The sequence below is a fragment of the Nothoprocta perdicaria genome, unplaced genomic scaffold (genome assembly GCF_003342845.1).
Source record: "Nothoprocta perdicaria isolate Ctin4 unplaced genomic scaffold, notPer1 scaffold_89, whole genome shotgun sequence".
In the NCBI taxonomy this organism is placed as follows: domain Eukaryota; kingdom Metazoa; phylum Chordata; class Aves; order Tinamiformes; family Tinamidae; genus Nothoprocta; species Nothoprocta perdicaria.
In genome coordinates this window covers 1,402,581-1,429,373 of record NW_020456187.1, presented here as the reverse complement: position 1 = coordinate 1,429,373, position 26,793 = coordinate 1,402,581, and the positions used below count along the sequence as shown (strand labels likewise).

The 26,793-nt window shown below is 42.0% G+C and overlaps 1 protein-coding gene across 1 annotated transcript in view; it reads right to left on the bottom strand.

Annotated features, from left to right (window-relative positions):
• Window positions 1–1,019: 1,019 nt before the first annotated feature.
• Window positions 1,020–26,793, bottom strand: part of PRKCQ (protein kinase C theta) — a 58,668-nt gene continuing 32,894 nt past the window's right edge. Inside the window, exons 14-20 of the mRNA XM_026052426.1 lie at window positions 24,715–24,888; window positions 14,932–15,023; window positions 12,816–12,878; window positions 8,748–8,886; window positions 4,963–5,151; window positions 3,106–3,234; window positions 1,020–2,196 (exon numbers count right to left, since the gene is read on the bottom strand). Coding sequence (XP_025908211.1) covers window positions 2,041–2,196; window positions 3,106–3,234; window positions 4,963–5,151; window positions 8,748–8,886; window positions 12,816–12,878; window positions 14,932–15,023; window positions 24,715–24,888 — 942 coding nt within the window. The 3' untranslated portion in view covers window positions 1,020–2,040. The remainder of the gene's footprint in view (window positions 2,197–3,105; window positions 3,235–4,962; window positions 5,152–8,747; window positions 8,887–12,815; window positions 12,879–14,931; window positions 15,024–24,714; window positions 24,889–26,793) is intronic.

Sequence of the window (26,793 nt, the reverse complement as noted above, 5' to 3'; positions counted from 1 at the left end):
AGGCTACCCAGGCTTCTTCTGTAGTCTGTGGACACAACTGTTTCAGGAGTTGGCTGAATAATCCTTTATTAGGTGTTGAAGGAAGATGGCCCAAATTGTCATTTATCTGTSACTGGTCATTTCCCCCCATCTGGCTCTGCAACCACCTGGAGATGGAAGACTGCTTGTTAAAATTATTTCTGAGAGGGAAAAGGAACATTTAGTTCTCTTCTTGGACACCTTTGCAGGTGTCAAATMCTCCTTTAGATACTAACCTGTCATCGATGAAAACTACAGAGATCCACAGATTTTAGTAAACACAGTCAAATCCATGGACAGCTTGGCCCCATGAAACATTTTGTGGAAAAATGTGTATAGCATTTGGCATTTAAATTGCTCTTGCAGTCACAGAATAGATACAGTTGATGATCTTTTCTATTTCTGCAGTTAAATTCCCTTGGGGAACATCCCCAGAAAAGCACATTGTAGTTTTAACCGCTTTTCCTAGCACCTTTGATCTTTGTCCCCTGTTAATCACTTTGATGCTTGTTTTCCAATTGTACACATTTTATTAAACTGTACAAACAGCACTGACATTTCAAAAATTCACATTAACTCTTCTAATTAAACATGATGACCAGCTGCACAAACTGTAAGCACAAATCCCTCCTGTATTTCCTACTGCACAAAGAGTGATTTCACAAAAAATCTCTGGGCTAACTCTGCTGGGGAAATCTTTTTTTAAGGGCATTCATTTTTTTCTTGTTGATTTTAGGCAATTCTGCTCTTGACCCTGTAGGATTTGGTGCCTACGGCCACTGACAGCAACATCCAGGCAGGGATTTCACAGCCTGCAAGGCAGGATTCGTCCCATGAGGAAGTCCAAGTTAACAAGCTCCCTGTGCAGCCCATGGAATCCAGAAAGGCACCTTCAAAGGCTTTCTGGATTCATGATGGGTCATCCTTTAGAGCTTCTCTTCTCCAAAGACTGAAGGAATTCATGCAACAAAGCTCTAAATTAGGACTCTTGGGCTAGAGTCTAACATCAGAGAGACCGCCCAAGTCTGAATTATTACAGAATCCTTTGATTTGGACTTTCTARAGGGTTGGGTTTTGACCCAATACTTAACCGGACTGTCAGTGACAAGCAGTAACTGGGTGTTTCCAGATCTCTCCAGCCTCAGTGCATCTTTATTTAAGAGGCTATCACTATGAAAGGACCACAACTACGGTTTTTTATTTGTTTGGCGATCCGTATTTCCACAGATCACAAGGAGAACAAAACATCATGAGGTGGAAGGAGAGGGCTAAGATCACCCAGTGTGCTGTCCTGCCCTCTGGYTGCTGGGTGCCACTTGTTGACTTGTCTGTGTTGCATGCCAAAGAGTTGGTACATCATTTAGAGCAATACAAAGTCTATCAGCTGTTGGAAGGACTGATTTACTTCCTTCCAAGTAAAACAAGCTAGTGAAATGAAGGAAGGCCAATTGTATGATGAAGGTCAATCATGAACAATGATTTACGGAAATCTCGTCCTCATTTCTGATGCAGTTTTAAGATAAAATTACAGAAAGCTGAATCCATCTTTTACTCTGAACCATTCCGCTCATGCGCAAGTGGCAGTTTCCAGGACAATGTGAAATATACCCAGATAYCTTCAGGCCTTCAGCTCATCTCTCATCTTGTAGAAAGTGGTGGGAATTGCAAGACTAAGCACCAACAACATTCCTGGAAGTTGGAATATGTTTAGTTTGACTGACAGGGAGACCCACTAGCTGTGCATCTCCTCCTTTTTGAATGTTCTCAATCGCCAAAACACCCATAAAAGAGAGAAGAGAGACCAAAGATACATGAAGAGGCTTTGTCGTTGGCGAACAGTGGCTGGCATCTGCTACAGACTGGAACAAGRTGAAAAGCTCCAGGCATGGTGCAAGCTTTGACTGATGTGTTTTTCTAGTGAGTCCTTGGTAAAATCCACCATGTACAGTCATCAGTTGACAGTGTTACTCAAGCCATTACAGAGAATTCCTTTAGTAAGGAAAGCCCTGGGTAAGGCAGATCTCAGGAAAATATCTTCTCCATTTTAGGGTTCACGAAAGAAAAGTTGCTGAACATATTTTGGTCCATGCTGTTAATCAGTGTTCTGTCAGCACAGGAGAGTCTGGGTTTTTCATTTAGAAATTCCTTGTCAAAATTGCTACAGTCACTCGGAGATTTCTTCAAGAGAGGAAACAGAGAAAAAGAAGAATTAAATCACTATTATCCAAGTCTCCATTAAAATGGTACGGGGCACCATAGGCAGTTTCCTATGGACTTAGGTGCATATATGACTAATCAGGGCTGCAGGAGCACAGCTAAGGAGACACGCTGACAAATTTCATTTTCAAAGGACACTTTGAAAAACTTAACTTGAGTCTTAAACTGTTTTCAGTGTAAATACAGACATTTAACCACCTTTAAAACACTATCATAGAATCCTTATGGTTGGAAGGGACCTCCAGAGGTTGTCTAGTCGAACCCCCATTTGCACATGCAGGATCACCTACAGCACGTGGCACAGGCTGGGTCCAAGTGGGTTTGAAGATCTCCAGAGAAGGAGACTCTACCTCTCTGGGCAGCCTGTTCCAGGGCTCTGTCACCCTCACTGCTAAGAAWTTTTTCCTTACGTTCCTGTGGAACTTTTGGAGCTTCAGTTTGTGGCCATTTCCTCTAGTTTCCTCAGTGGTCACCAGTGAAAAGAGGCTGGCCCCATCCTCCTCACTCCCTCCCTTAAGGTATTTGTATACACTTATCAGATCCCCCCTCAGCCTTCTCTACTTCAGGCTGAACAGATCCAGCTCTCGCAGCCTTTCCTTATGCAGAAAGGCCCCCTGATTATCCTTGTAGCCCTGTGCTGGACTTTCTCAAGAAGCTCCAGAATTGCATGAGTCCAAATAGTTCTGGAGGTCTCTAAGGAACTATTTCTKGAATTTGGACAATTTCTCTATATAAAGGAATTTAAAATATTACTGTAGGCTCTGCTTTAGTTTACTGCTAGCACCCATTGGAAAGTATGGACATTTGGGAATGAATGATTGCGGAAGGAAAGGCATCATTGTGTGAAAATCAGAATAGTTGTATATTTACCACTCTAGGCTTGAAAGGAGGCTCCATCTTTCTTTCTTCCAAAGCTTCCCAGTTTATTTCCTGGAAAAAGGCATGCTGGCGGATGTTCCCTTTCGCTCCAAGTCTCCTCTCAGGTTCTCTCACAAAAAGCTAGGATTTTGAAGAAAGAAAATTACTTTCYTCTTTTATTTGTAACACTGTATTGATTGGACAGTTCTACCAGATGGGCTCTCAGACTTCAGATTCAAGCMAGGTTGACACAAGTGTGAAGACTCTTTTGCTTGTTGAATTAGTGGTTGGGGAACCAGTTTAGATTCTTAGCCCAACATGTCAAAGTTGAGAGATCTCAGCCATATCTTTCTTTTACAAGAGCAGAAGGACAAATTTGCTATTTTTGCAGCCAAGCTGAACCTTCTGCATGTGTGTCTGCATATGCAAATGGCAACTACATATGTGAAATCTCTGTTCTGCATCTGCAAGCTTTTGAAGCTGCAGGTACCTTTTTGCACGAAAGCAAAATTAATAGCTAAAACATGAACATCATGTGTGGAAATATTAATCTGGCCTATCTCTACTTGGATTAATTTCCTTTACCTTTAGATGTCACTGTTTTGTGCTTGACCTACAACTTCCTTTATAGTTAAAGGAGAAAACTATTTGACGTCTTTCGAGACATGTCAAATGAATGAGATTAAAGACTTCTTGGAAGTGTTTGCTTCTCCACTGACTAGCTCAGATGTGGACACCCGTATACATTGTCAAAAGATCCCCAATTCAGATCGTTTGTGTTTGCTGCAGACTACAAGCCCCATGGAGGAATAATCATGGTGAAGATATGAAACAATTAGAATTGGAGGTATATGTCATCATCAGCTAAGTATATGTCATCATCAGCTAAGTGCAGGTCTGAGCTCACTTTTCATCTTTGTATAGCTAGATACTTTCATGGTGATGCTGGAGCTATTTGGCTCCAGAAACAGCTCAATAGTTTTTGGTGAAGATTTCAGGAGTGCTAAATGCTTCTGAAGTACTTGTATACGTTTGTGAGCAGGACACAGCGTTCAAATATTGTTGTAATGGTGCGTATGAATAGTGAAAGGTCTATCTTTAGATCTGCAATATGATGCCTGGGACTTCTGGACTAGCTGGCCTGGAGAGTGTCAGGTCCTAGCTTTTTATAAGGTCAGTGGAGATGAATGGTTGCAACACCTGATAGGTTGTGGCCTGAATACAGCCAGTATATCCTATTTCAGAATCAAGGGAACATTTTCAAAAGCTAAGTCATCCTAAAATCCCCTGTGTTATGCATGCTAAGAGTTTTCTGCTATGCCACTTGGGCATGAGAAAACAAACAGTAATTATCACCCAAGAAAGAACAAATATAGATATCTAACGCCCAAAGTAGCTTCAAATAAAGCTGATATATACACAGTTGAAGGCCTATTTGAAAAGAAACAGGTATTGAATTTTGGTAAACTTTAGCAAGACTGAATATTTAATTCTAAAGGGTCAATGACAATGAGAATATCCTATAATGGAGAATTTTTTTTCCCTAAATAGAGAAGCTAAGTGAACGGTATAAAGATTATTACCATTTCTAATTCTGACCAGCAGACACACTAGTTGTTTGTGCTGAACAATGGCAATGTATGTCCCATAAACAGATACCTCAAATCTCAGCTTGCTCTGGTAGCTGTTCATGGAGGAAATGCTTTCATTATTATCTTTTCATAGTGATCTCTGAACCTTCATCTCTCGTTTGAGAGCCACATACAGGAAAGTGACTCACTTTGGTCCTATCATGCTTGACCTGTTTCTCTGAACAGATGAAGATGACCATTCTGGTAAAAATCATGTTGGATATTTGATAATTCTTACCTTCACTAGAATGTCCTTTGCATCCTTTTCAAGCCAGCGAGGGTAAAATGGGCTATCCATGCGGATAGACTGGAAAAGCTCCTCTTCATCTTGACCGTGGAACGGAGATTGGCCAATAAGCATCTCATACAGGAGGACACCAAAGGACCACCAGTCAACGGAGGAATTGTACTTCTGCCCCAGCAAAATCTGCACAAAGAAAGGAGTAACAAAGACACAAAATGTAYGACATGAGTATTTCCACTTCAGAAAGGAGCACAGGCTCCTCCAACAGCTGCTTTGTATGGAGAGCAAAGTGCTTTTCCCGGCCTGAATGGTGAGTTAAGAGTATCACTGCAGTGCGGGTCTTGTACACAATCAATGATGTAGATGTTGTGGTCCAGTGTCAAAATAGACCTAAGTATATTTTGTTGGTTACTTTTAAGTTAATTTAACAAACCCTTGGCTATCACAGAAGTGAAGYAAGTCTTCTTTTGCTGCTTGTCTAAGTTATACCAATGGTTCACATCCGGCTTGTGAACTGCACTGTTGAAAGAGAAGTCAGATGCCTAGGTAGCCTTTGGGGACTGAATTAGCTAAAAAAAAAAGAATGTATTTCAAAACCAAAGATTTGTCAGTGTGAGGGTGCATTGGGAATGTCAGTCAATGGAAATGCTGTTCTTCTATCCCAACAAAATCTGTCCCAGGAAAAACAGGAGAAAATGAATGCTGCTCTATCCTCTCAATATCATCTCATATGCTGTTTCTTGACTGTTTTKCTTCATACATTTTCTGCTTTACCTATAAACGCCTTGGGACTGCCACCTGGGCCCARGTTCATTTCTCTTATCTTTAAGTGATGTGTCTATTTAACTTGTTGTCCAGGGTCTCCATATAGTTAATGGGGAAAGAAAAGCCATTTACCCCATTAAATAGGATGAGATAACTTGTCTTCCAAAGATTTTTCGCTTCCTATAAGACTGTAAGATTTCATCTGGTGCTTCATTTTTAGATATATCATTTATACCTCTAGTATACATGTGGCATTTATTAAAACAGGGTCTTAATCACAGATGTCTAAGGACAAGCTCATGTAGACATGAATAACAGATCTGTCTCCAAAATGAGACAGGTAAGACAGATCCTACTCTTGCGTAGGACAAAAGTYATTTGGATATAAGAGTATTCTCCTATATATATATAACTCAATAACTTTTGAGTTATTTGAATACAAGGGGCAAAACAAGCAATATTATTCACATGTGGGAGGAGGAGAGAGGGGACAGGAAACACCAACTCTCTAGTATTTTTCCTCTGTTCTGCTCATAAACAAGATCATGCCAACCTCTCCTTCTAAAAAGGCAYACTTTTTTATAAGGCCTTATTTTTTAAGTATAAAATGTGTAGAAAACAAAATTGAATGGTTTATGACAGCTTAGGRAAATATATATTAGTTCTTCATTTCTCTGGAAAAAAAAATCCAGAAATTTTATTTCAGGTTAACATTTTTTTTTGTCAAATACATTTTTTTGAAATTCTAAAATTGCTTGTCTATTGATCCAAGTCCCCTTATTTGTGTGGCAGTAGCCAACATGCAGCACCTGTAACAAAGTACAGTGCTAGCAGATGCACTGAAATACTAAAAAAGTCCTGTGCTTCCACCTTTAACAGGAGGGATGATCCATAATCTCTAGCAGAGTTTTCAATTTGGAGGCAAAATGTTTTATAACTACTCATTGAATCTCTTAAATAAGTGATGGTATAGAAATAGAACATCACAGATATTTTAAGCTCTTTCTCTTCTATGTTGTAAAGTGGATTATCAGTTGGCTCTGTTTTAGGATGAKGAAAAAAAGTGTTGTTTTTCTTTTTAAATAAAAGAACATTAAAGTAGAAAATTGGAATTATAATTGGAATAAAAACCAGTTGCAGTTTGATTGCAGAACATGCTTTTAAGCAATAGAAATCCAACAGTTGATGAAAACTGTCGTAGTGTCAATAGTGGTGTAACCTAGATCTGAATTGAGCCCTTGGAGTCCAGTAAAAGATCAATGAATTACAGTGGAGAAGAAAATAGCAAAAGCTTTAAAAGCTATCTGGTAAACAGTGATATCCATTGTGAAAAGACTAAAATCRGGGAATAGAATCTAGAAAGGTAAATAAATAGTTTGGAGTGATGTTCAACATGATGTATAGAGGACTTCTACGTTCTCTGAGCCTGGGTTTTCTTTGGTCTAGTTTGCCACCTAACTGGTCAAACTATCAACAGTGAGATTTGTCATTGTGTTATTTCACCAAAAAAAGGCAGTTTGTACTTTTCTGGAGGGATCTACTCCAAAATTTCTACATGCACTACAGCAAGAAAATGAGATCAAGCCCCCGTGCAGTAGAACATGGTAAGGGAAGAAGGCGAAGGGCAAAGCATCCCGCTGTGCACAAACTGGTGTCTGTGACTACCCAGCTTTACAGCTTGGGGCACGCTAAAACCATAYGCAGCTTTCCTACAACAAATACCAACATATATCAACTGGGAAAGGAGAAGATCAGGTTGGTACATGCACCCTGTATGGAGTCTTGTAGACTATCTCCGAGCAAGCCCCAGTCTCAGGTCCTTATGCATAGCACAAATATCCTGAGTCCTGAGGGCACAGCAGGACCTTAACAGAGGCTATGGACTCTGCCTTGCCCTCATTAGTTCAAGTGTAATCTGGAACAATAATCCTGCCTCCAGACTTAGAGCCTCCTTCATCTGGAGGCTTGTGGAGACATGTCCTTCAGAGCGGGATTCACGCATGAGCATCAGGTGCTCTGGCACTTTGCTCAGCCAAAGGAGAGACATTGGTACCCCAGGGTAATGCAGAGCCCAGAGTTAGCAGGTCCAGGACTGGCTGTCCCGCGGATTGCTATACATCTATACATGTATTACTATACATCTTCTCTGGTTGCTGAGGAAACAACACAGATGCAAAAGAGRAAACAATCAGGATGTGTGAACATCCTCCTGTTCCAACCATCTAAATCCCTTCTACAAGTAGCTGTGATCTATTTTTTTATTTAGATAGACCTTTAAAATTGTACCTAATTTTAAGATTATGCCTCTGATGGCAGAACCTTTTCAGAATACACAGTGARCTCTGGGAGGACTTTTGTGACGTGACAAATGTGTTTGCAGCCAGACAAGAATATTTCTGAGAGAGAAGAAAACTTGTGCTCGCTGTTGCTGTTCCTATTCAAGCACTGGGGCCTATCCCAGAAGGAAGACAAAGCCCCATTTCAGACTTACCATGTGCCGTGCCTCCACCTCCATCTAAAAGGTGTTTACTCAGGAAGGAGAATCAGCCCCAGGTGGGCATGTCCCACCTGTCCCTATTTTCTAAATGAGGATGAGGCAAGATGTCCCAGAGCATCCCGTCAGGTATAAAGGAGTCCAAACAGGTAACTGAGACATGGAGGCCTACTAAGTAACAYGCTTCCCATTCCTTGTACTGTTTCTGTCTCTGAATTGCAGGACCTACCTCTTGGAGATGCTTCTTCCATGGCCCAAACTGGACTTCCATTAAGTATTTAGCTTACTTGTGAGCCATGGCCAAGTGCTCAACAAGAGAATTAGCCACATAAACATGAAAAGACAGACAGCAAAGTGGGCCCTGAAGCGGCCAAAATGAAATCCAGTTGGAAATTCTGCCTAGAATTGTTCAAAAACAAATTCTTACACTGTACACTCTCCACCACTRCTGACCAACAAACATCTCTTTACATGTGTCCTCTGTCTCAGTCACAGAAGCTTGCTGACTTCTCACACCTACCTCAGGRGCAATATAGTCAGGAGTCCCGCAAAAAGTGCTCGTCTTTGCATCTCCAAACATGTTCTCCTTACACATCCCAAAGTCGGCAATTTTGATGTGCCCCTCACTGTCCAAGAGCACGTTATCTAGCTTCAAGTCTCTGTGGAGGAAGAAAAAGACAGAAAAAAACATCCTCCTTTTCAGATACTACATAGTCACACAGGTTAGTTTAGCACAGTCCATAATTAGCAGTCCTTAATTAGCTTTCTGCATCTGCACAGTGTCTGTGTGTTTTAGTTACAGAGGGAGGCTGAGGACTAAAACAGAAGCTGCTATCTGTTGGACTTCAGTATCTCTCTTTCCCACTCTTTCTTTCTCAGCACAATCTTGTTTGCTGGAGAAGACTTCACCCAAAATATCTGCTAAAAGCAGTGTCCTTGGCGAATGCTGAATAGTGAAGATAAAAGGTGCCCAGTTCAGGATGATCCTTCTGCTCTAATAAAATCAGGAGCAAGAAAGGACTTGTGTGTCTTGCAGAAGGTCAGATCAATCCTGGACATCAGCAGAACATMCATCCCCTTTTCATTCCTGCACTGTGCTATCTGAACCCTGGGGATTTACAAAGTTCTTCGTATGTATCTGTCAAGTTGTTGTCAGAGGTTGTATGCTCTGAGAGCTGCTGAGRAAAGCAAAGAATCTAGAGAAGGAGACAAAAAGAAATGTGTACAGGAGGAAACAAAAGTCAGCTCATGAATCACAGCCACTGACAGAGAACAGAGAGTTCCTCACGTGGTAGCAATCTCTGAAAGAAAGGTAAAGCAATACAGAGAGGTGGAAAAAAGGGAGGCTGGCATGGTTTCTGTGCTATATGGTTTATATTTTACCTAAACATCTTTATTTTCACTGAAAGAATGACCCAAGGAGATGTTTATATCAATTATGTTCCACCTCATATGAAATGTGGGAAGAGCTTGTGTACCTGTGTCTCAGCACCCACGCTTCTGCACTGCCTAACCTGTGATATCAATCACTGCTTCTGCTCCCAGAGCACCTTGACATAACATTTTCTTGTGCTCACAACAGAGGAAACAATGGTCTTCTCTACACCGCACTGATTCACAGCCAACACATATTTTCCACATGTTGGGCAAGAGTCCAAACCATTTATCTAGCTACCCTTCTGGTATAGCCAAAGTAAAAGTGGTAGTTATCGACCTAACAGAACAGTAACCAGAAGATATATAGAGAGGACCACATTATTTGCTTTCCAAATTGCAGATACTCATGTTGTTACATTTTCCAGATGGAATAACTTATTCCAGTCACACCATGAAGATCAATCTCTGGCTGCCAGTGCTGACTTTATTCATTTGGTATATTGAGGAAAACCAAAAATAAATCATATACAGTTCATTATTTTGATGAATCTCAAACTCAAGGGCTCCAGGAGCTACACTAGTTCCTGCCAAAAACTCTGGGGTTATTTGTTAAAATTTAAGCCAACATTTCCAAATGCGGGTGTATGAGGCAGAACAATTGGGCTCATGACTGCTACCATATCACATGGAATACAAGGAATGTAGTTTTTAAAATAATTTCTGCTCCATTTCCTATGTGTAAATTAACTATGATTGAGTTCTCAGCTGATGTTGTGATCACTGTCAGCATTGAAAAGAAGGGAAAAGGAGTATCACTGGCCAMATCATTTCTATTAAAGTTTGATATAGAAATGAAAGCCATACTGACTCTTGGGAGTGAGCTATTCCTTCTTATCACCATGTTACCCAACGTCCACCTGCCCCATTTTAGCCCACATGTCCTAGCAAAAGCTATGGCTCTATATTCCCAGGATCTCTTCCCTCTCATGAGGAAATGGGTCATATTGATGGGACACACACTCTGGCACAGACCATTGCAGGGCAGCACCTTGAAACTGAATCCAAACTCCTACGCATCGCTGAAGTAGCAGTTTCAAATAAAAATGTCAGTTATAACCAAAAAATTATGATAACAGTTCTGTTAAGTATTCAAAATATCCTACATACATTTTTAAATGGCTTTTCTAAGAACTCTGAGTAAAAACAATAGACATGGTTAACTGATTTGGGCCCTTCCAAAAATCTTTCCCTTTAGTCATCCAGTACAATGATTAGAGCCGGAGACTCATTGAGAACCCAGAGTTCATCTTAGCTTAATGCTATTGATATTGATCTCATGTTTATGCAATCACCATCATTGGTCAATAAAGACTATGAACTGCTCCCACATGAGTACTAATAATGAATAATAAGGAGAGTTCATATAAATCAAAGCTTGAGTTTTAAAGTGAGAGTAGATTGTAAACAAGCAATTCACTTCCAGCATTTGTTCTAATGTTCATCCTACGTGACAAACATTGAAATAAACTGATTTCAGTTTCAGTAAACATTACTGCTTTATCATTTGCTTTTTCATTTGCTTCTGACAATCTATTTGCTCATGGATTTTACAAAAGGCTGTAATGTAGTAACTAACTTTCCTAAGAAGAGTTGGACTAGAAACTCTTCTTAGAGTTAGAAGAGAACTYGGTTATTGCTTTTATGCATGGGAAAATAGACCATGATCTGACACATGCGTCCCCTAGTTCTCCCATCTTCTCTCTTTTCTTTTAGACAGATCTGAAACATAATTGTTGTGCATTAGATTAAAGCATCCATGAAGTGAGGCTCCTAGGGAAGTCAAGTGTTAGTTCTGGATGGGCAGTTCCACAGGAGGGGATTTTTCCTCTGCAGAGTTTGATGGATTGAGTCCTTATGGACTACGTTCATGMCCGGAACTCTGGGACGGGAATCCTCTACTCTACTGTAGTGTTGTCCAGCATCTAACCGGGGTCCTGCTGGCTTCATTTAGCTGGTAGCACTTCTCAGACACAAGCTGATTCATCCTAAAGCAGCTCTCACRAACCATCACCTAGAAGTCCATTTCTTTCTTCTTACTACAAAGAGAGCTTGGAGTGACTACCTCAGACTCCTGGTGTTAGGAGAGATGAATCCCAATACATGGGTTAACCAGAATCCCCAAACTTTCCTATGGATTCTCTCATAGATCTGCCCCCAGATTAATATCACAGAATCACAGAATGGTTATGGTTGGAAGGGACCTCTAGACATCATCTACTCCAACCCCCCTGCTCCAGGGGTGGCATCCAGATGGGTTTTGAAGGCCTCCAGAGAAGGAGACCCCACAGTCTCCCTGGGCAGCCTGTTCCAGTGCTCACCCTCACAGGAAAGAAGTTCCTCCTCACCTGGAGATGGTTCCATCTGTGTTCCTGTGAACAGATGGTTCCTGTGTTTCAGCTTATACCCACTGCCCCTTGTGCTATCACTGGCCACCACTGAGAAGAGTTTGGCCCCTTCCTCSCTATATTCACCCTTCAGGTATTTGTACATGTTGATCAGATCCCCTCTCAACYTTCTCTTCTCCAGGCTAAACATGCCCAGCTCACTTCGTCTTTCCTCATACAAGAGATGCTACAGTCCCTTAATCATCTTGGTTGCTCTCTGCTGGACCCTCTCTAGAACCTCCACAWCCCTCTTACACTGGAGAGCCCAGAACTGCACACAGTACTCCAGGTGCGGCCTCACCAGAGCTGAGTAGAGGGACAGAATCACCTCCCTTGACCTGTTGGCAACACTCCTCCTGATCCAGCCAGGATCCCATTGGCCTTCTTGGTCACGAGGGCACTGCTGACTCATGGTTAACTTGGTGTCAAACAAGACTCCCAGGTCCCTCTTTGCAGAGCTGCTCTCCAGCAGGTCAACCCCTAATCTGTACTGTTGGCCTGGGGTTATTCCTCCCCARGTGCAGGACCCTGCACTTGTCCTTATTGAACCTCAGGAGGTTCCTCTCTGCCCAGCTCTCCAGCCTGACCAGGTCTGAATGGCAGCACACTTTCCCCATACTATCTCTTCAAAATAAAAYGGTTTGACAAAATCTGCTTGGAACCAGAATACTACCAAGTACCTCCAAGGAATAATTGGTCAGGTACAATCAATACTTGCAGAGAAAGCAGAAAAGTTGCAGCATATTTGGCATGAAGAGTAAAATTACCTGTATATTATCCCTTTGGAATGGAGGAACTGCAGACCACATATGATTTCAGCAGCATAAAACCTGAGTGAAGAAAGCACGAATTARAAGAGATGCTTCCAAGCATGTCTTTTCAGCTAGACCTCAAAAGAAAGAAACTAGCAGTCCTCCTGAGGAGTCTAAAGAGCTGGGACAACATTTGTCAAAGTTGGTTACAGATTCTGGAGCCTAAATCTCATCAAATCTTTTGAAGACTTACAGTAACTCTTTTCTATTGATCCATCAGATAATTGATGGATGATAGAAACTCTCACATCATCCATCMMKKGATGGATGATGTGAGATTTTCAAAAGCATGCAACACACCTAGCAGCCTAACTCCCACTGAAACTACTCTAGGAAATGGCTGGGATTGAAGAGCCTGCTCATCTTCAGGGCTTTRAAACTATGCAATTAGCTGTGTTTTAGATATGAAACGGTCTCTGAGGATATGTCTGTAAGTGCCCAAGGATGTCCCCAGATCAGCTCTTAAGCAAAATACCACACCTCCTATTTCTGTCTACCTTAGATATTGTCCATGTAGAAAGGAAGGCAAAATCGTGGTGTCTGTGCCTCTTGCTTAGTTGCACACATATTGAGTGTGCAAACTAATGATTTACAGTGATAGTTTACAGTGATGATTTACAGTGATTACAGCAATTTCAAACTGCAAATTACAGTTAATGCCTCACATCAAAAAAGCAGCTGTGATTTGCCACACGCAGTAGCTGCTGCATGAACTACAGAATGGTCCTGGCTATGGACAGGCAAGTGGACAACTGGGATTGRAGACCTCCCTGGCTCATCAGACAGTTCTCCTTGGTGGCCATATTTATGACTTGCTTTTGCAGCCTTACCCAAGATGTGAATGAGTTGCTAGATGCTTGGTGGTCTTTGTGTAGAATTTTTCTGAGCTTTAGATCTTTGTTTTCATGACATTTCTGCTTGAGGGGTAAAAGTGTGTTCTGTTGTGAAGAACCAGCATAGGGCTGAAGCACCATGARACAATGAACGTGCTCTGCCCAAAAGCTAAGGTAACCACAGGATCGTATCCCCCACTAGCACTATAAAGTCTGATCCCCTAGACTTCAATGCATTGGCCTGAGGGCTTAATTCTAAACATGAAAATGCTTTAAAAATTTCACATTAAACAGTGATTTAAATGAAAAGGCTTAGTTTTAATTATTAAATAAAAATTAATTCCTACAGTGRTTTAAATATTGACTTTCAAAATACCTTTTGCTCACAGAAGGATTTAAAAAAAAACATTTTAATTTATTCTAATTCGCCTATTTATTTTAATCACAGCTAAATAAATTTTTAATCCCCTGTTGGTGTATTAATTTTTTATTTAAATTTGCCTCTTGCACTTCTGAAAGGTTTTATCATTTTTTCTTTTTCTTTTTTTCCTCATAGCTCAAAGAGAAAACACTCTTTTTTTTTTTTCTCTACCAAACAATAGCTTTGTCTTTGGTCTCTGGGCTGGCAATCTCAATTTGAGCAGCTTAACTAGGAGCTATATAGAGTTCTAAAGTAAAAGCCACGTAAACCATTCTGTGTGATTCTGTGATTCTGTGAAAAGCTGTGTGGTTCTAGAGACGGCTGAGAATGCAGCCGTGGGATTTCTTTGGTGGTAATAAAACTGAGGAGGAGGCTGAGTGATGATGTCATGCTTGAGACCTGCACTTCTGGACTGAGTGAAAACCCAGCCAGTACAGCCCTGGAGCAACCCTGGGTGAATTACCTGTAGGTAGTTCACAGCAGACACCTACAGGTTTCTTTAACACGATACTCATCCATGGGGCATGTAGGTAGTCACACTCAGGGCTTTTTATAGTTACTAGAGACTGTGCAGAATTCACTTTGGAGGTTGCTGGCCTACAGAGTGGTGGTTCTGCTTTCACACCCAAGCCCAGTTCAAGGTAAAATCATTATCCCCAGTTTGCTGATGGGGCAAGGCACAAAGAAGTGAAGGTTAATCCCACAGGACAGTGGTAGAAGGGGAAAAACAATACTAAGAGCTCCACTGCCCCAGCTTCCCCTTTTGCTTCTACCATGCGTGGGACTTACAAGCGAAACAGCAATAATATCATCTTACGTTGCTCTGGGAAGGTCAAACTTATGACAGCTCTGGATATGGAACATGAGGTCTCCTCCATTAAGGTATTCCATTACGAAAAAGAGGTTTTCCTAGAAAAGGAGACAAGATGACAACTATGAGTGGGGAAGGAGGAGAAAAAGTGAATCAGCAAGAAAGAGGAAGGAAAAGGTTGCAAGTAGGGTTTTGGAAAGAAAGCATTTTATTTCCCCAATTTCTATTTTTGCTCTTTGMTATCTAATCTCATACTCACACTCATTGCTTTGATTTGTTCAATGACTGTTAGTTAACTTTATGAGTCCACGAGCTAGTGACCTTTTTTTTTTTTGGTATTGTCAAAGCTCAAGATGTACTTGAAGGGGATCAGTGACCCAACAGTGCCTTTGCATCAGAAAGACAAGTCAACAAGCTTCCAAGGTGGAAGAAGCACAAGCGAATCCCAGTTTTTCTGGACCACAGGCCAGGACTGTGGAATATTCATGAACTGCTCATGTTTCTGGAAGTCTATTTGGCACTTCAAGTTAGAGAAGACTGAAAAATGATACGATCCTTGTTCCCAGCTGCACACAACCATTAGCTGTTCTACCAGGGCCACAGAAAACCTCTCAGTTAGACTGTACCAGCACTGAATTCATTTCCAATTCTTGATGTACATTACATTGATCCCCCCGTTGCTTTGACAGAGTAACTTCATCACCAGACCCACACTAAATCTGAGGAGCTTCAGGGTATCCTAAAGTTAAAGAATATACCTTCCCTTTTCTGGCTGTTTCCCATCACTATTTTGCTAGGAGACCTCTTTTTRCTTAGGTTTTTAATGGTCGAAGGAAAAATTTTATCCAGAAGATCTAACACAAGCATCTCTGGCAGCAGTCCAAGAGCTGGCTATTAAAAACAAAGTGCTTTTTCTTTTCAAATAACAGCTGTCTGCTCTAATTTGTGCGATTTCTTTAGCCAGACCCTTTTAATTATTGTACTGTTACTAAATGGAAGTCTGGCTGGAAACTACACCTGTCATCTGAGAAGCACAAGGGCAGACCTGGCATCCCAAGTAAAGAACACAATTTTTATCAATAAACCAACTGAGTACTATTTTTCAGTTTGAGTATCTTGTATTTATACATATGAATCAGTTTAAGTAAGTAAGTAAGAAGGCCAAATGGACCTGGGCAATTTAAGATACACATGCACAAATCTTGGAAGAAATATGAGTTCAAGGCATAATTTAGGAAAGCACTTGAGCAGATATTTGTTGTTAAAACACAGTGGGAGATGACAAGGTTTAGGTAACAACAGCCCATGAGAAACTACTGGACATATGAGACAGTGCTGAAGATGGCAAACAACAGTGTGAGAAGATGAAAAAAACAGCTACAGAAGATGTTCTGAGGAACAAATGGACTTCTCAGATGGCTAAGGTAGAGTTATGTGAGGGATGGGCAAACTTCACAGACAGATCAAGGGACTATTGGGGACCTTTTGGGAAGTGCAATGATGTGAGGCAATAGCACCTGGTAAATATATTAGTAAATGCCATGCAAGACCAAGATGATCTAGATAAATGTATCAGAAATAACACTTTGTTCAGATGTAGCAGAACAGGGCCAATGGGTTGTTTTATTTGGAAGAGAAAACGATGGAGAAACGGAGGGGTCAAGGGGTCTATAAGTATAAACTGAGGTCCCTGTTTCTTCAGCAGAATATGCAATCACACTCAGCTTGCTCCTTGTTTCGAATAGTAGCCTCATAGTGCCTACATAATTGATCAGAGGGTTCTGATAACATCTCTCTGCCATCTGGGGAAAGAAAAAACTGAAACCTCTCAGACACTTTGGCATCCAGAGAACTCATACATGAGCTCAGTCTCTGAACTACTTAAAGATAATGAAGTAGATGACCACAAATCTGACTCAGGCATGACTTCTACTGAAGTTCTTGGTCTACCAGGTGCTAGCGAGTGGTATATAAATTCTGTTGAAAATAAAAGACAGCATCACTCTGAGTTTTTGCTGTGAAATTGGAAGCTCCCCTTGCTTTTTATAAAGGTCAACTGTCTAGCATTGTCCAAGGATATAAKTTTATTGAGGCCAACTCTAAGAGTAAATAAGAGCAGCAAGATGTCATCAAGTAGTAGAACTGCAACCAATTATTGGAGACAAGTTCTTATGCCCAAGATCTATGGTGCTACAGAACATCCTCAATAGGGAAGCAGCAAAACTCATGCTTGAAACCACTGAAAATTTAACAAGTACTAGAGGTTAAAGGGTTAGAATGGCATGGAGGATGTATTCTCAGACAGGCTCTGACTGGCACTTCCTCTTGCCCTGGGAAATCTATCTGATGTCTCTTTCTCAAGTGTCWGATACTGCAAGGCTCTGAAGTCTGCCAGCTTCAAGAGCAGATGGGAGTGGGTAGAGTAGGTATTTCTCAAGAAGTGGTGGTATGGCTGGTACTATCTACAGATATGGCATAATAATGACAGCATGATCTTAACTCTGTTGGTCACAGGTCAGGAGCACTAAGCAAACAAACATGAACATCTCCGTGATGGCATCTACACAGCTCTGAAAAGGGCTTTGGAAGAGTCTCCCACCTTCCTTCCACAGATCTGTCTTGTAGACAATGGTCACCTTGCAGACCTCCTGCTGTTAGAGTATCCTTGAATAGCAAACTTCCAAGACAAACTTCTGKTCATGGTTTCAGACTCAAATGGCATAAGCATACCTGATCTTAGGACAGAGTTTGGGACCATGTTTTACAACCACAGAGTTCAAGGTGGACTGGAAAGTCAGTTCCTACACTCTGCCTTGGGAGCTGATCCAGAAGAGCTGACTCTGCCTCAGGATGACCAATGCTAGACACCATCCTCCTCGCAGCAGAGGGAATGGGATTAGCCCTGATGTGGGAGGACTAAGAGCTGTTTCTGCAGCAGATAGAATGATGCTGTACAATGCACATGTGAGAGTGCATCCCACATGCAAAATAACAGGGTGCCCTCCTTGGCCCAGTCCCAGCAGGTGTTGACAGACTTAATTTTATCAAGAGCTATTTTTTTCCCCCATAAATCCCTCGGTGTCCAAGCTGAGCTGATATCTACTCTGCTGAACAATATGCTCTCTCTACCTCTCCAGGACATGGCAGAAAAGGAGTTAAATCAACCTGCTTCTATTCTGCATGCGACTGCTGTGAGAATGAATAGTCACCATCAGGGATGCTTTCGACTTTATAAACAATGAGTATAAAGCAAGCAGCATTTAAATTGGTCTTTTGAAGGTACATCCTATAACAGGCTCTTAAAATCCTCAAAGCAGCTGGAAGCTCTCCAGAGTACTTTTCTGTGGAGATTTTAAGGTTCTGTTTTCTATGCATTTGAAAGCATTTGCCTACATACAAATATACAATTTAACATCATTTACTGGAGAGCAAAATTCTCCTTCCCAGGGCTTCTGAGACATGAATATTGGAACAATTAATGCTGCAGGACTATGYCGCATTACCCTGACTAGAGCAGCTATTCTAGCAATATTCCAGCAAATGGCTCAGTTTGAAGAAGGGTCCTGAGTCCAGACAAAGTGACTGTGCTCCACCGCAGTTCCATTGAATTTAGTTGGTGCTTGCTCAGAGAAACATTTGGCATGATGGAATTCCCGCAGTTGATTCCCTTCTCACTCTTTTCTACAGCTAAGCCCAGCTCTTGTGGGGCTGCAGTGAAGACACCTGGGTCCTGCACCCCAAGTCTGAGTCTCTGGAATTTAACACATGTGTCCAAATTGGCTCTTGGTAACAAACCCTGGCCCATGCTACCCCTAAACAATGCCTGTGCAGTAAAGCATGAGATGTCACAGAATCACAGAATGTTCAAGSTTGGAAAGGACCTCTAGAGATCATCTAGTCCAACCCTCCTGTTCCAAMAGGGACACCTAGAGCATGTGGCACAGGGTGGCATCCAGGCGGGTTTGGAAGATCCCCAGAGAAGGAGACTCCACAACCTCCCTGGGCAGCCTGTGCCAGGGCTCCGACACCCTCACAGTGAAGAAATTCTTCCTCACCTGGAGATGGCACTTCCTGTGTTTCAACTTGTACCCATTGCCCCTTGTCCTATCACTGGCCACCACTGAGAAGGGTTTGACCCCTTCCTCTCTACATTCACCCTTCATATACTTACACATATTGATCAGATCGCCTCTCAACATTCTCTTATCCAAGCTAAATAGGCCCAACTCACTCTTGCCTTGAGTGATAGATGCTCCAGTCCCTTAATCATCTTTGTTGCTCCCCACTGGACCCTCTCTAGAAGTTCCACATCCCTCTTGCGGTGGGGAGCCCAGAACTGCCCCCAATACTGCAGATGTGGCCTCATCAGAGCTGAGGAGAGCTCTGGTGCCTCTGTGGACTTGCAGGCCTCTGGTGCCTCTGTGGACAGGCCTCCAAGTAGACTCGGTCCCTTTTATCACCACCCTCTGAGCTCTGCCATCCAGTCAGTTCATAATTCACATCACTGGCCAGGCTAAAACCTTGCCAAGGAGAATGCAACAGTCTGGATGCCTATCCAGAACTCGGCCTTATTCTGCTTCACAGAATAGACGGCAACCAAATCAGGCCTCCCTGATCTTCTTCACATCACCAGTGAACGTCCTGAAGGCTGCAATCCTATTCACTGGGAAGGGTAGCAGTGCACGCACACACATCTGCTCTCAGCAGGGACAGCTCATATAGCAGCTGCTGCACATCTCCAAGCAGGTGACCATAGGAGGACACTATTTGCACCATCTGAGGAAGAGCAAAGCCAATTTGCTACTGATTAAGGCAACAAAAGGTTTAATTTTGCTCTCTGCTCGAAAAGATTTTTTTTCTCCTTGTGCAATACCAGCCTATCTACTAGAGATGGCAGCATTTCTTACAGCTAGCAGTAAAAGCAGTCCAGCCCCTGATCTTACGATTTCTTTTTTTCCTTCTAAACTTTACACTGTCAGCATCTTTCACTGCATATTAAACCACTGATTTGGTATACTTAGCTTTGTGGGCCCATCTACTTGGTGTAAAGCATATGAATAAATACATACATATATGCATACATGTATATATACGTGTGTGTGTATATCAATACACATTGAAATGCTCACATGTCTGGAAATCACTCTTAATTGAATTCTGTTCTCCTAGAACCTTTATTTGTAGGTCAGAGCAGGCAAAGTATATTTGCACCATACTTGCTGTGATAAAGATGAGCCCTGCAGGCTGAGTTACTATCACCCCTGTTCTGCAAAACAAAGCAGGATCCCCTGTTTTAGTTTTTTGGGGGAAATCTTGGCAAGAGACTAATATTCTTAAGGCTGGATGAAAAATCTCTGAATATTACAGGAAAAGGAATTCCCAAGCCAGAACCTAAATAAAAAGCCGACAATTTCATGAAACCTAAATAAATTGGCAACTGAAAAATGGGGAAACAAAAGTAATGTTTTTACTTTGCAAGGTCAACCTTTCTGGTGAGACCAGATAAACTGCATCCTTTTAGAGATGCCAATCTAAGTTGAATACATTTTAGGCTGATTTTCCTCACAGTCAGACAATAGGTGAGCAATGGAAATATGTATATTTAATATGTGTATTTAATATACCCTCTAAGTCCATTTGCTGTTACATTAAATCCCTCCTGTTATGATCTGGCCCCCTCTTTTCTTGGCCAGGGTGCTCAACATGCTCACACCACCAGGRCTGACACCAACCCACAAGTGTCTTTTAAAGACTTTACGTTTTTCGTGTTATAACCACASCTGCACAGGTTCTCAGGCAGAATCTTGCCGAAATCCCAAAGCTCTGCTGAGATGCTGCTACTTCTATGGAAGTGTGCTGAAATGTGGGCCAAAGAGAACTTGACAGTTTTCTTGCCTACTGCTTGCAAGAAGAAGCCAAGAGCCCTAAAGACTCCTAGTGCCCTAAGCTTTCTATTCCTCCCCTGGCTTTCCTCAGGCTGGCTCACACTTGGCCCAAAATTTCCGAATCAGAGGTCTGCAAGATGACCTATCTCCGACAGCAGACCAGCAGAATGGAGCTCTAGAAACCTGGAAGCTTCAAGGTCTTCTTATCTCCTGCATACTTGGATGCCAAGGTCTGGGACAGTTTGTGCAAGGGGAAAAACATCACTCTGCATTTCCCTGCACTTTCTGCTTTAGCATCCCTGCTTGGTGAACACCAAAAATAGGGCACTGTCCTGAAGGATATTTGGGTTGACTCAAAGGACACCTTAGATTGCAGATAACACAGAAGTGTTTTGTTAAGTCAATTTTGCCATGTTTCAGTGGTTCAATGCAGCTTCAGGTCAAGGCTTTCAATTCCCCTTCCTCACAAGAGGACCTCTCATGCAATAAAGCTTCAGTCAAAGGACYTGGTTCAGGTGAAATTATTCAGCCCTGTTCCTCTAGCAGAAAGCCAGAGATATGAGAAAACTGAAATTGGTCCTGGAAAAAATTTGCAGGAGTTGCAATTTCCCCCCGAGGAGATAATTTGATGAGAAATCCYTCTGAAAATACTCATGGAAAACACTTCAGAGGATTAAGGTCTAAGTATTTTTAAAATTAAGATCATGGTCTAGTCTTCATTTCTATTCTGCCTTCTGCCAATGTAAGAGATTTTTAAATCAATGTAAAACAACACAGCACAGGAAAACAGCTCACTGCCATCACTTTGAAAAGATATGATATGCCAGTATAGCAGAAATGAAACGTTTCTATAATCCTAGCTTAGAAATTACAATAAAGATTACTTCTGTTTTGGGTTAAGACAGTCATTTTGTGCTAAAAAACAGAAAGCTTAAGGACTTAATTTGCATTCATGTAAAGGGTGTGAATAAGAACCTGGTCAATGAAGTAAGCAGTTAGGAACAAAAGTGACTTTCAGAAAGAGAAAGCCTATTTTTATCACAGAAGATCAGTGAAATGCAAAGAGAAAAATATAATGTAGGCAAGCAAAAGCTAGTCATTCTGGGCATTAGTAGTGTGAGGATTTCATAGAATTATAAACATTTTTTTCCTTCTTTTTAATGTAACGGTGACCCTTTAAATCTAATAAAACAGAATCTGGGTTTTTTTTTTTTTTTTTTTTTTTTTTTTTTTTTTTTTTTTGTGTGTGTGTGTGTGGGTGTCAGTTGAATAACCAGATGCAAAGATCACTGCAGCAAAATAGAACAGTCAACTTCAAAAACTGATCTGGAAAAGAGAACCTACAGATTTGGAAAAGAAACCCTATGCATTCAAATTTATTCTAATGTAGCAAAGCATGACAAGTGTTCCGAGTTTCAAAAGTACCTATCACTCAGCCTCCACTAAAGAAAAGGGAGCATTAGGTGCCAGGYGCCTACAGAAACCTGCCTGAGGGCTGTCAAGCTTTATATATTTGAGTATTCCCTGATTATTTGGGTTGAGGCCAGGGAGAAACTCAACCTAGAGCTCACAGTACAGGTCAGCAGATGACTTTTCTCTCCGGAGATCTGGGGATCTGCTTAGACTCTTGTTTTGGTGTAGGAGTGTTCCTGTTTTTGCTGTCCTTTAAAGAGGCACTCGGTGCCTGTGGCAGCTCAAGGCTTTGCAGGACAAAGCGCCAGGGATTCAGAAAGGCCAGAAAGGCATTGACATATATTTCTGAAAGCAATTGTCCAGCAAAACAAACTAAACTAAACTAATTGAAACTAAAAATAAAATAAAAAGTAAAATAAAAATAGAAAATATATAAAAAACAAAATGAAAATAAAATAAAAATAAAATAATCAATTCACACACCTATCCAATATTAGGGGCCAGAAAGGGACTGGCTTTTGAAATGGTTACTTCAAAAGATATTACAATTGAGCTACGCTCTGCACTGAGCAGTGAAAGACCCTCCATGGCTTGTCAAAACTCTCCTGCTCTGCCCGACTTTTACACATTGAATGATGGCCATCTGCCTTGCAAAGGTCAGAGAAGAGAATCATAAGCCAGAAATCAATCACTACTCAGAGCATCTTTGGCCAGGATTGACACTCTCTAGTTTCTGCATTTGTGAGCTGGAGGACACATCTGAGTGACCAAATAACTTTAATGTGACAATATTGATCTGGGAGGAGATGGATRGAGATTTTTTGCTATATGACAAGAGAAGGAGAAGGAGCAGGAAAAGATCCCTTGGATGTTTTAATCTGATTCCCACATATTTTTCAGGTGTTCGCTCCTGTTCCTCTTGGCAGGGTTTCCTTGCCCTAGCTGCAGTTGCAAGCACGGTCTTGCCAAAAGAGTCAGTAAATCACATTGGGCTCACAGTATGACTCTCTTTGGTCTGTCACCTTTTCTGCTGTGGTCTCCGTAGGGAAGCGGACACTTGTACACATGCRCAGCCCGAATGTACAACCTGGCAAGGGCCCAAATTCTATCTCCAGCTTCCAGACCAACGCTGGATCAGGCTGGACCACAGCATGTTGCTGCATGCAACTGCTGGAACCAGTCAACCTCTGCTCAGGAATGGAGAATTACATGCAACACAGTCATCAATCCCCGGAGCATGAGTTTCCATATATCTTGTCTTTTTAATTAAAGTCTTTATTTTCTTTACTTTTGCAGTCAGGCCATTTATATCTTAAACTAAAATCTAGTTAAAAGAAAAAAAAAAGGGGGGAGGAGGAGGTGGAATTAATTCCTTTCCTCTAGGAAAGGATCCATTCCCAGGATGTGCCGTCCTCCTCACTGACAGTCCCAAAGGGGTTAAACACTAATTCCTGGGCTCAGTGTCACACTGCCTACAGTAGTTCCCAGACATTCCCCGGCATAAATTTAATCCCCTGTCTTTAAACAGGTGTCCGGTCTCACAGACCAGAGGGAGAAACAGCAGAGGCTATATTTGTTTCTCATGACCYGCTCAGCCCTCTTGCCGAGCAGGTGCTAACCTCATGCTAGGCAGTGTTTTCTGTCATTAAATCTGGAACGGAGCAGGGACAGGAGCCTCCTCAGTACAGCCCTGAGAAAGCAGCACAGTGAGGGTGATGGTGATATAAATTGGGGSTCTGGGATGGAACAGAGGGACAGACAAGACAGTCTCTCCAARTTCCTCCATCTTTATTTATTTATTCATTTATTTTTATGCCTGTGCATTTGTTCCAGAGTTAACAGTGACTGTAGGCAAATATCTGAAAAATGAATTGGGCCATGGTTCATAAATATTAGGGCCAGAGAGACTTAAATATTACTTAAAYACTACTTGAGTTTTGGGGACCTAAGAGATTTTGGGTGAAGATGCTTTGCACTACTGCTCTGAACTGCAGCCCTCATGGCCAAAGTCCTGAGATGAATTATGAAGGGTCTGATGCAATTCAACAGCTAAGCTGGAGGGGAAAGGAAATCCCCTGAGGGAACAACAGCATGTGTGTTCTCTATCAGAAGGCACTGAGCAGAGTTTCTTGAGCTCACGGTGATCCAGGCTCATGGCTGCAGTGCAGTGTTGAGAGGTTTGCATGACACTGGGGTGGGTAGATCTGCACCCTGGCTGCAGAAGTGGCCTTTTCACATCCTAGGCCTGCAGCTTTGGGCTTCTGATTTGAACAGTGGCTCTCTGCATAGCTGCCTCACTCTCTTGGGTAGCATTCCTTACAAACTGCCCCTCCAAATTAATGTGGGGAGGGAAGATGAAATTTCTGGGGCCACTTGGATAACCTTTCCCTTAGGATGACTTCTCCTTGAAGTTAGTCCCTCACATTTAGCAGATGTAAGCACAATCTCAGCATACTGGCCCATGTAAGGAGCTAATGGTGCCTCATCTTACCTTAGTCTGGAAGGTGCAGAAGACGTGAGTCAGGAAYGGGTGCTCCCAAGCTAAGGAGAGGACTCTCTTTTCCACCATCGTGCATTCGACATCATCATCCATCAGCACCACATCCTTCTTCAAGGCTTTCAAGGCAAAGTACTGGTCGGTGTTCTTCAGCTCGGCGAGGAACACCTAGGGTGGAAAGGATCTCTCAGAAAGAACAACGCTCTTCTCTCAGGCTGCATATGCTGCCGTGATAGGACAGAAGCTGAGCGAGATCRGCTGAAACGCAGCACTGAGCAACACTGAGCAGAAAATTTTGCATGAGGAAATGGCTCTGGGGCATCCATTAGACCTTTGAGAAGCTGAAGCTTAAAACCTGATCCTGCCTTTAAGTCTATAGCCTTTGAGCTTTTTCCCTCCCACACAGAATGGTGTTATGAGGCTAAATCCAAAAAAAAAAAAGATGAGAAGGCTTGAGTGATTATGAGAGCAGGTGTGACATGCCCATGTGGACAAAGCATATCAGAGCCAGGTAGTTCTGACAACAGAAACCATGTTCATGCAAATGCTCATAAGAAATATTTCCTGTTTTCTGTCTTTAAATAACAAAAAATAGATTATTTCTTTGTCAACACCATGCAAAATGCAAATACCCTGCAGTAGCTCCTCAGCAGCTGTAAACTGATGTCCACCATTAATCAGACTAATCTATATTCTGCTTTCTCTCCTCACCTGGCAGTTAATGAAAGGCCTGAATAGGTTCACCTGTGCATCTTCAGGACGTCTTCTCTGAGAACAGCAAAATACCCTTTAAGCACTAGCAAACCATGTCTAGGAGGAGCTAGGACTACTTTTATCTACTTTTACAGGCAGAGGAAACTGATGTAAGGGGCAGCACGGTATTTTGCTTGAGGCCTTAAAGTAGAACAGTTCTGGTGCTGAAAGTCAGTGCCAGGTCTGATCTTTACTCTAACATCCTGTTGACACTGCTTCCTATAGACTGAACAAATATTTAAGGCTCATCAAAGCAGCCTTTGGAGTTCTCTACTGAGTAAGTTCAGACATGTTGTAATCCTGACAAAATGTTTTATTTGCCCGTTCGGCTATTGACAAATGTCCAGAGCACTAGACTGAAACTAAAGCTTCCCTCTGTCTCTACAGTGAATGTCCACAAATGCTAATAGYGCTAATGTTGCAAGATCCTTTGGTTCCCTAACTCATGGGTGAGAAATGCTCTTCTGGTGAAACTGGGGAATGTGACACAGGCRTGACTTCTTCTGAAGGAGCCTTCCATGTACCTTGATGCAAGGCACAGGTAGGCAGGGCTACACCTGTGCATGAGAGGACTTCCCCGTGGGTCTGGACCCTAAACTTCCCTGGTTCATGAAGAGTTGGAGAGATCCATCAGGCATGGAGATCTGAACACCTTGTTGCCTCCTTATGGGGAAGTGAATTTAACTCCAAACAAAWGAGAGTATCTGGAGCAAAACCTACACAGGAAACTTGTGAGTGGGATATTCTGCAGAAAACGASTATGAACGAAAACCATCGTCTTCACATCTCCTATTGCAGCAAAGTGCAGAGGCATGTGAGCTTGGAGACCCCATGTTAGCACACGGTACGAAAGCAAGGTACAGGATCTCCATCCTTAGAGATGTTCAAGACTTGACTAGGCAAGTTCCAGAGCATTCTTCAGTCTGGCTTAGCCAGGCTATGGAGTATGCTGTGTTAGGCCTGTTTAGGTATCTGAGCTCTGCTTCCCATGGAAAGTGTAAGCATGCCAATTATTTTCAAGTRTGGAAAGCCAAGGCAGTACATACGTAAAGAAAGCATTGTCCTTTATGGCTATAAAAACAACAACAACAAAACTAAAAAACAAAACAAACAAACAAGAAAACAACAAAGTGCTGATTTCTTCTGAAATGGCCTCATGCAGCTCTGCATTGGCACTAAATAACAGTCTCCTTCCAGGGGACATCTGCAAGAAGAAGGAACAGCCAACCATTCATYAAGATTAATGAATCCCCTGAAAACACGTGGTTCTTGCTTCAAAAGCATAAATTCTTGGCTGTTGTAAAACTAGCCTTATGCTCC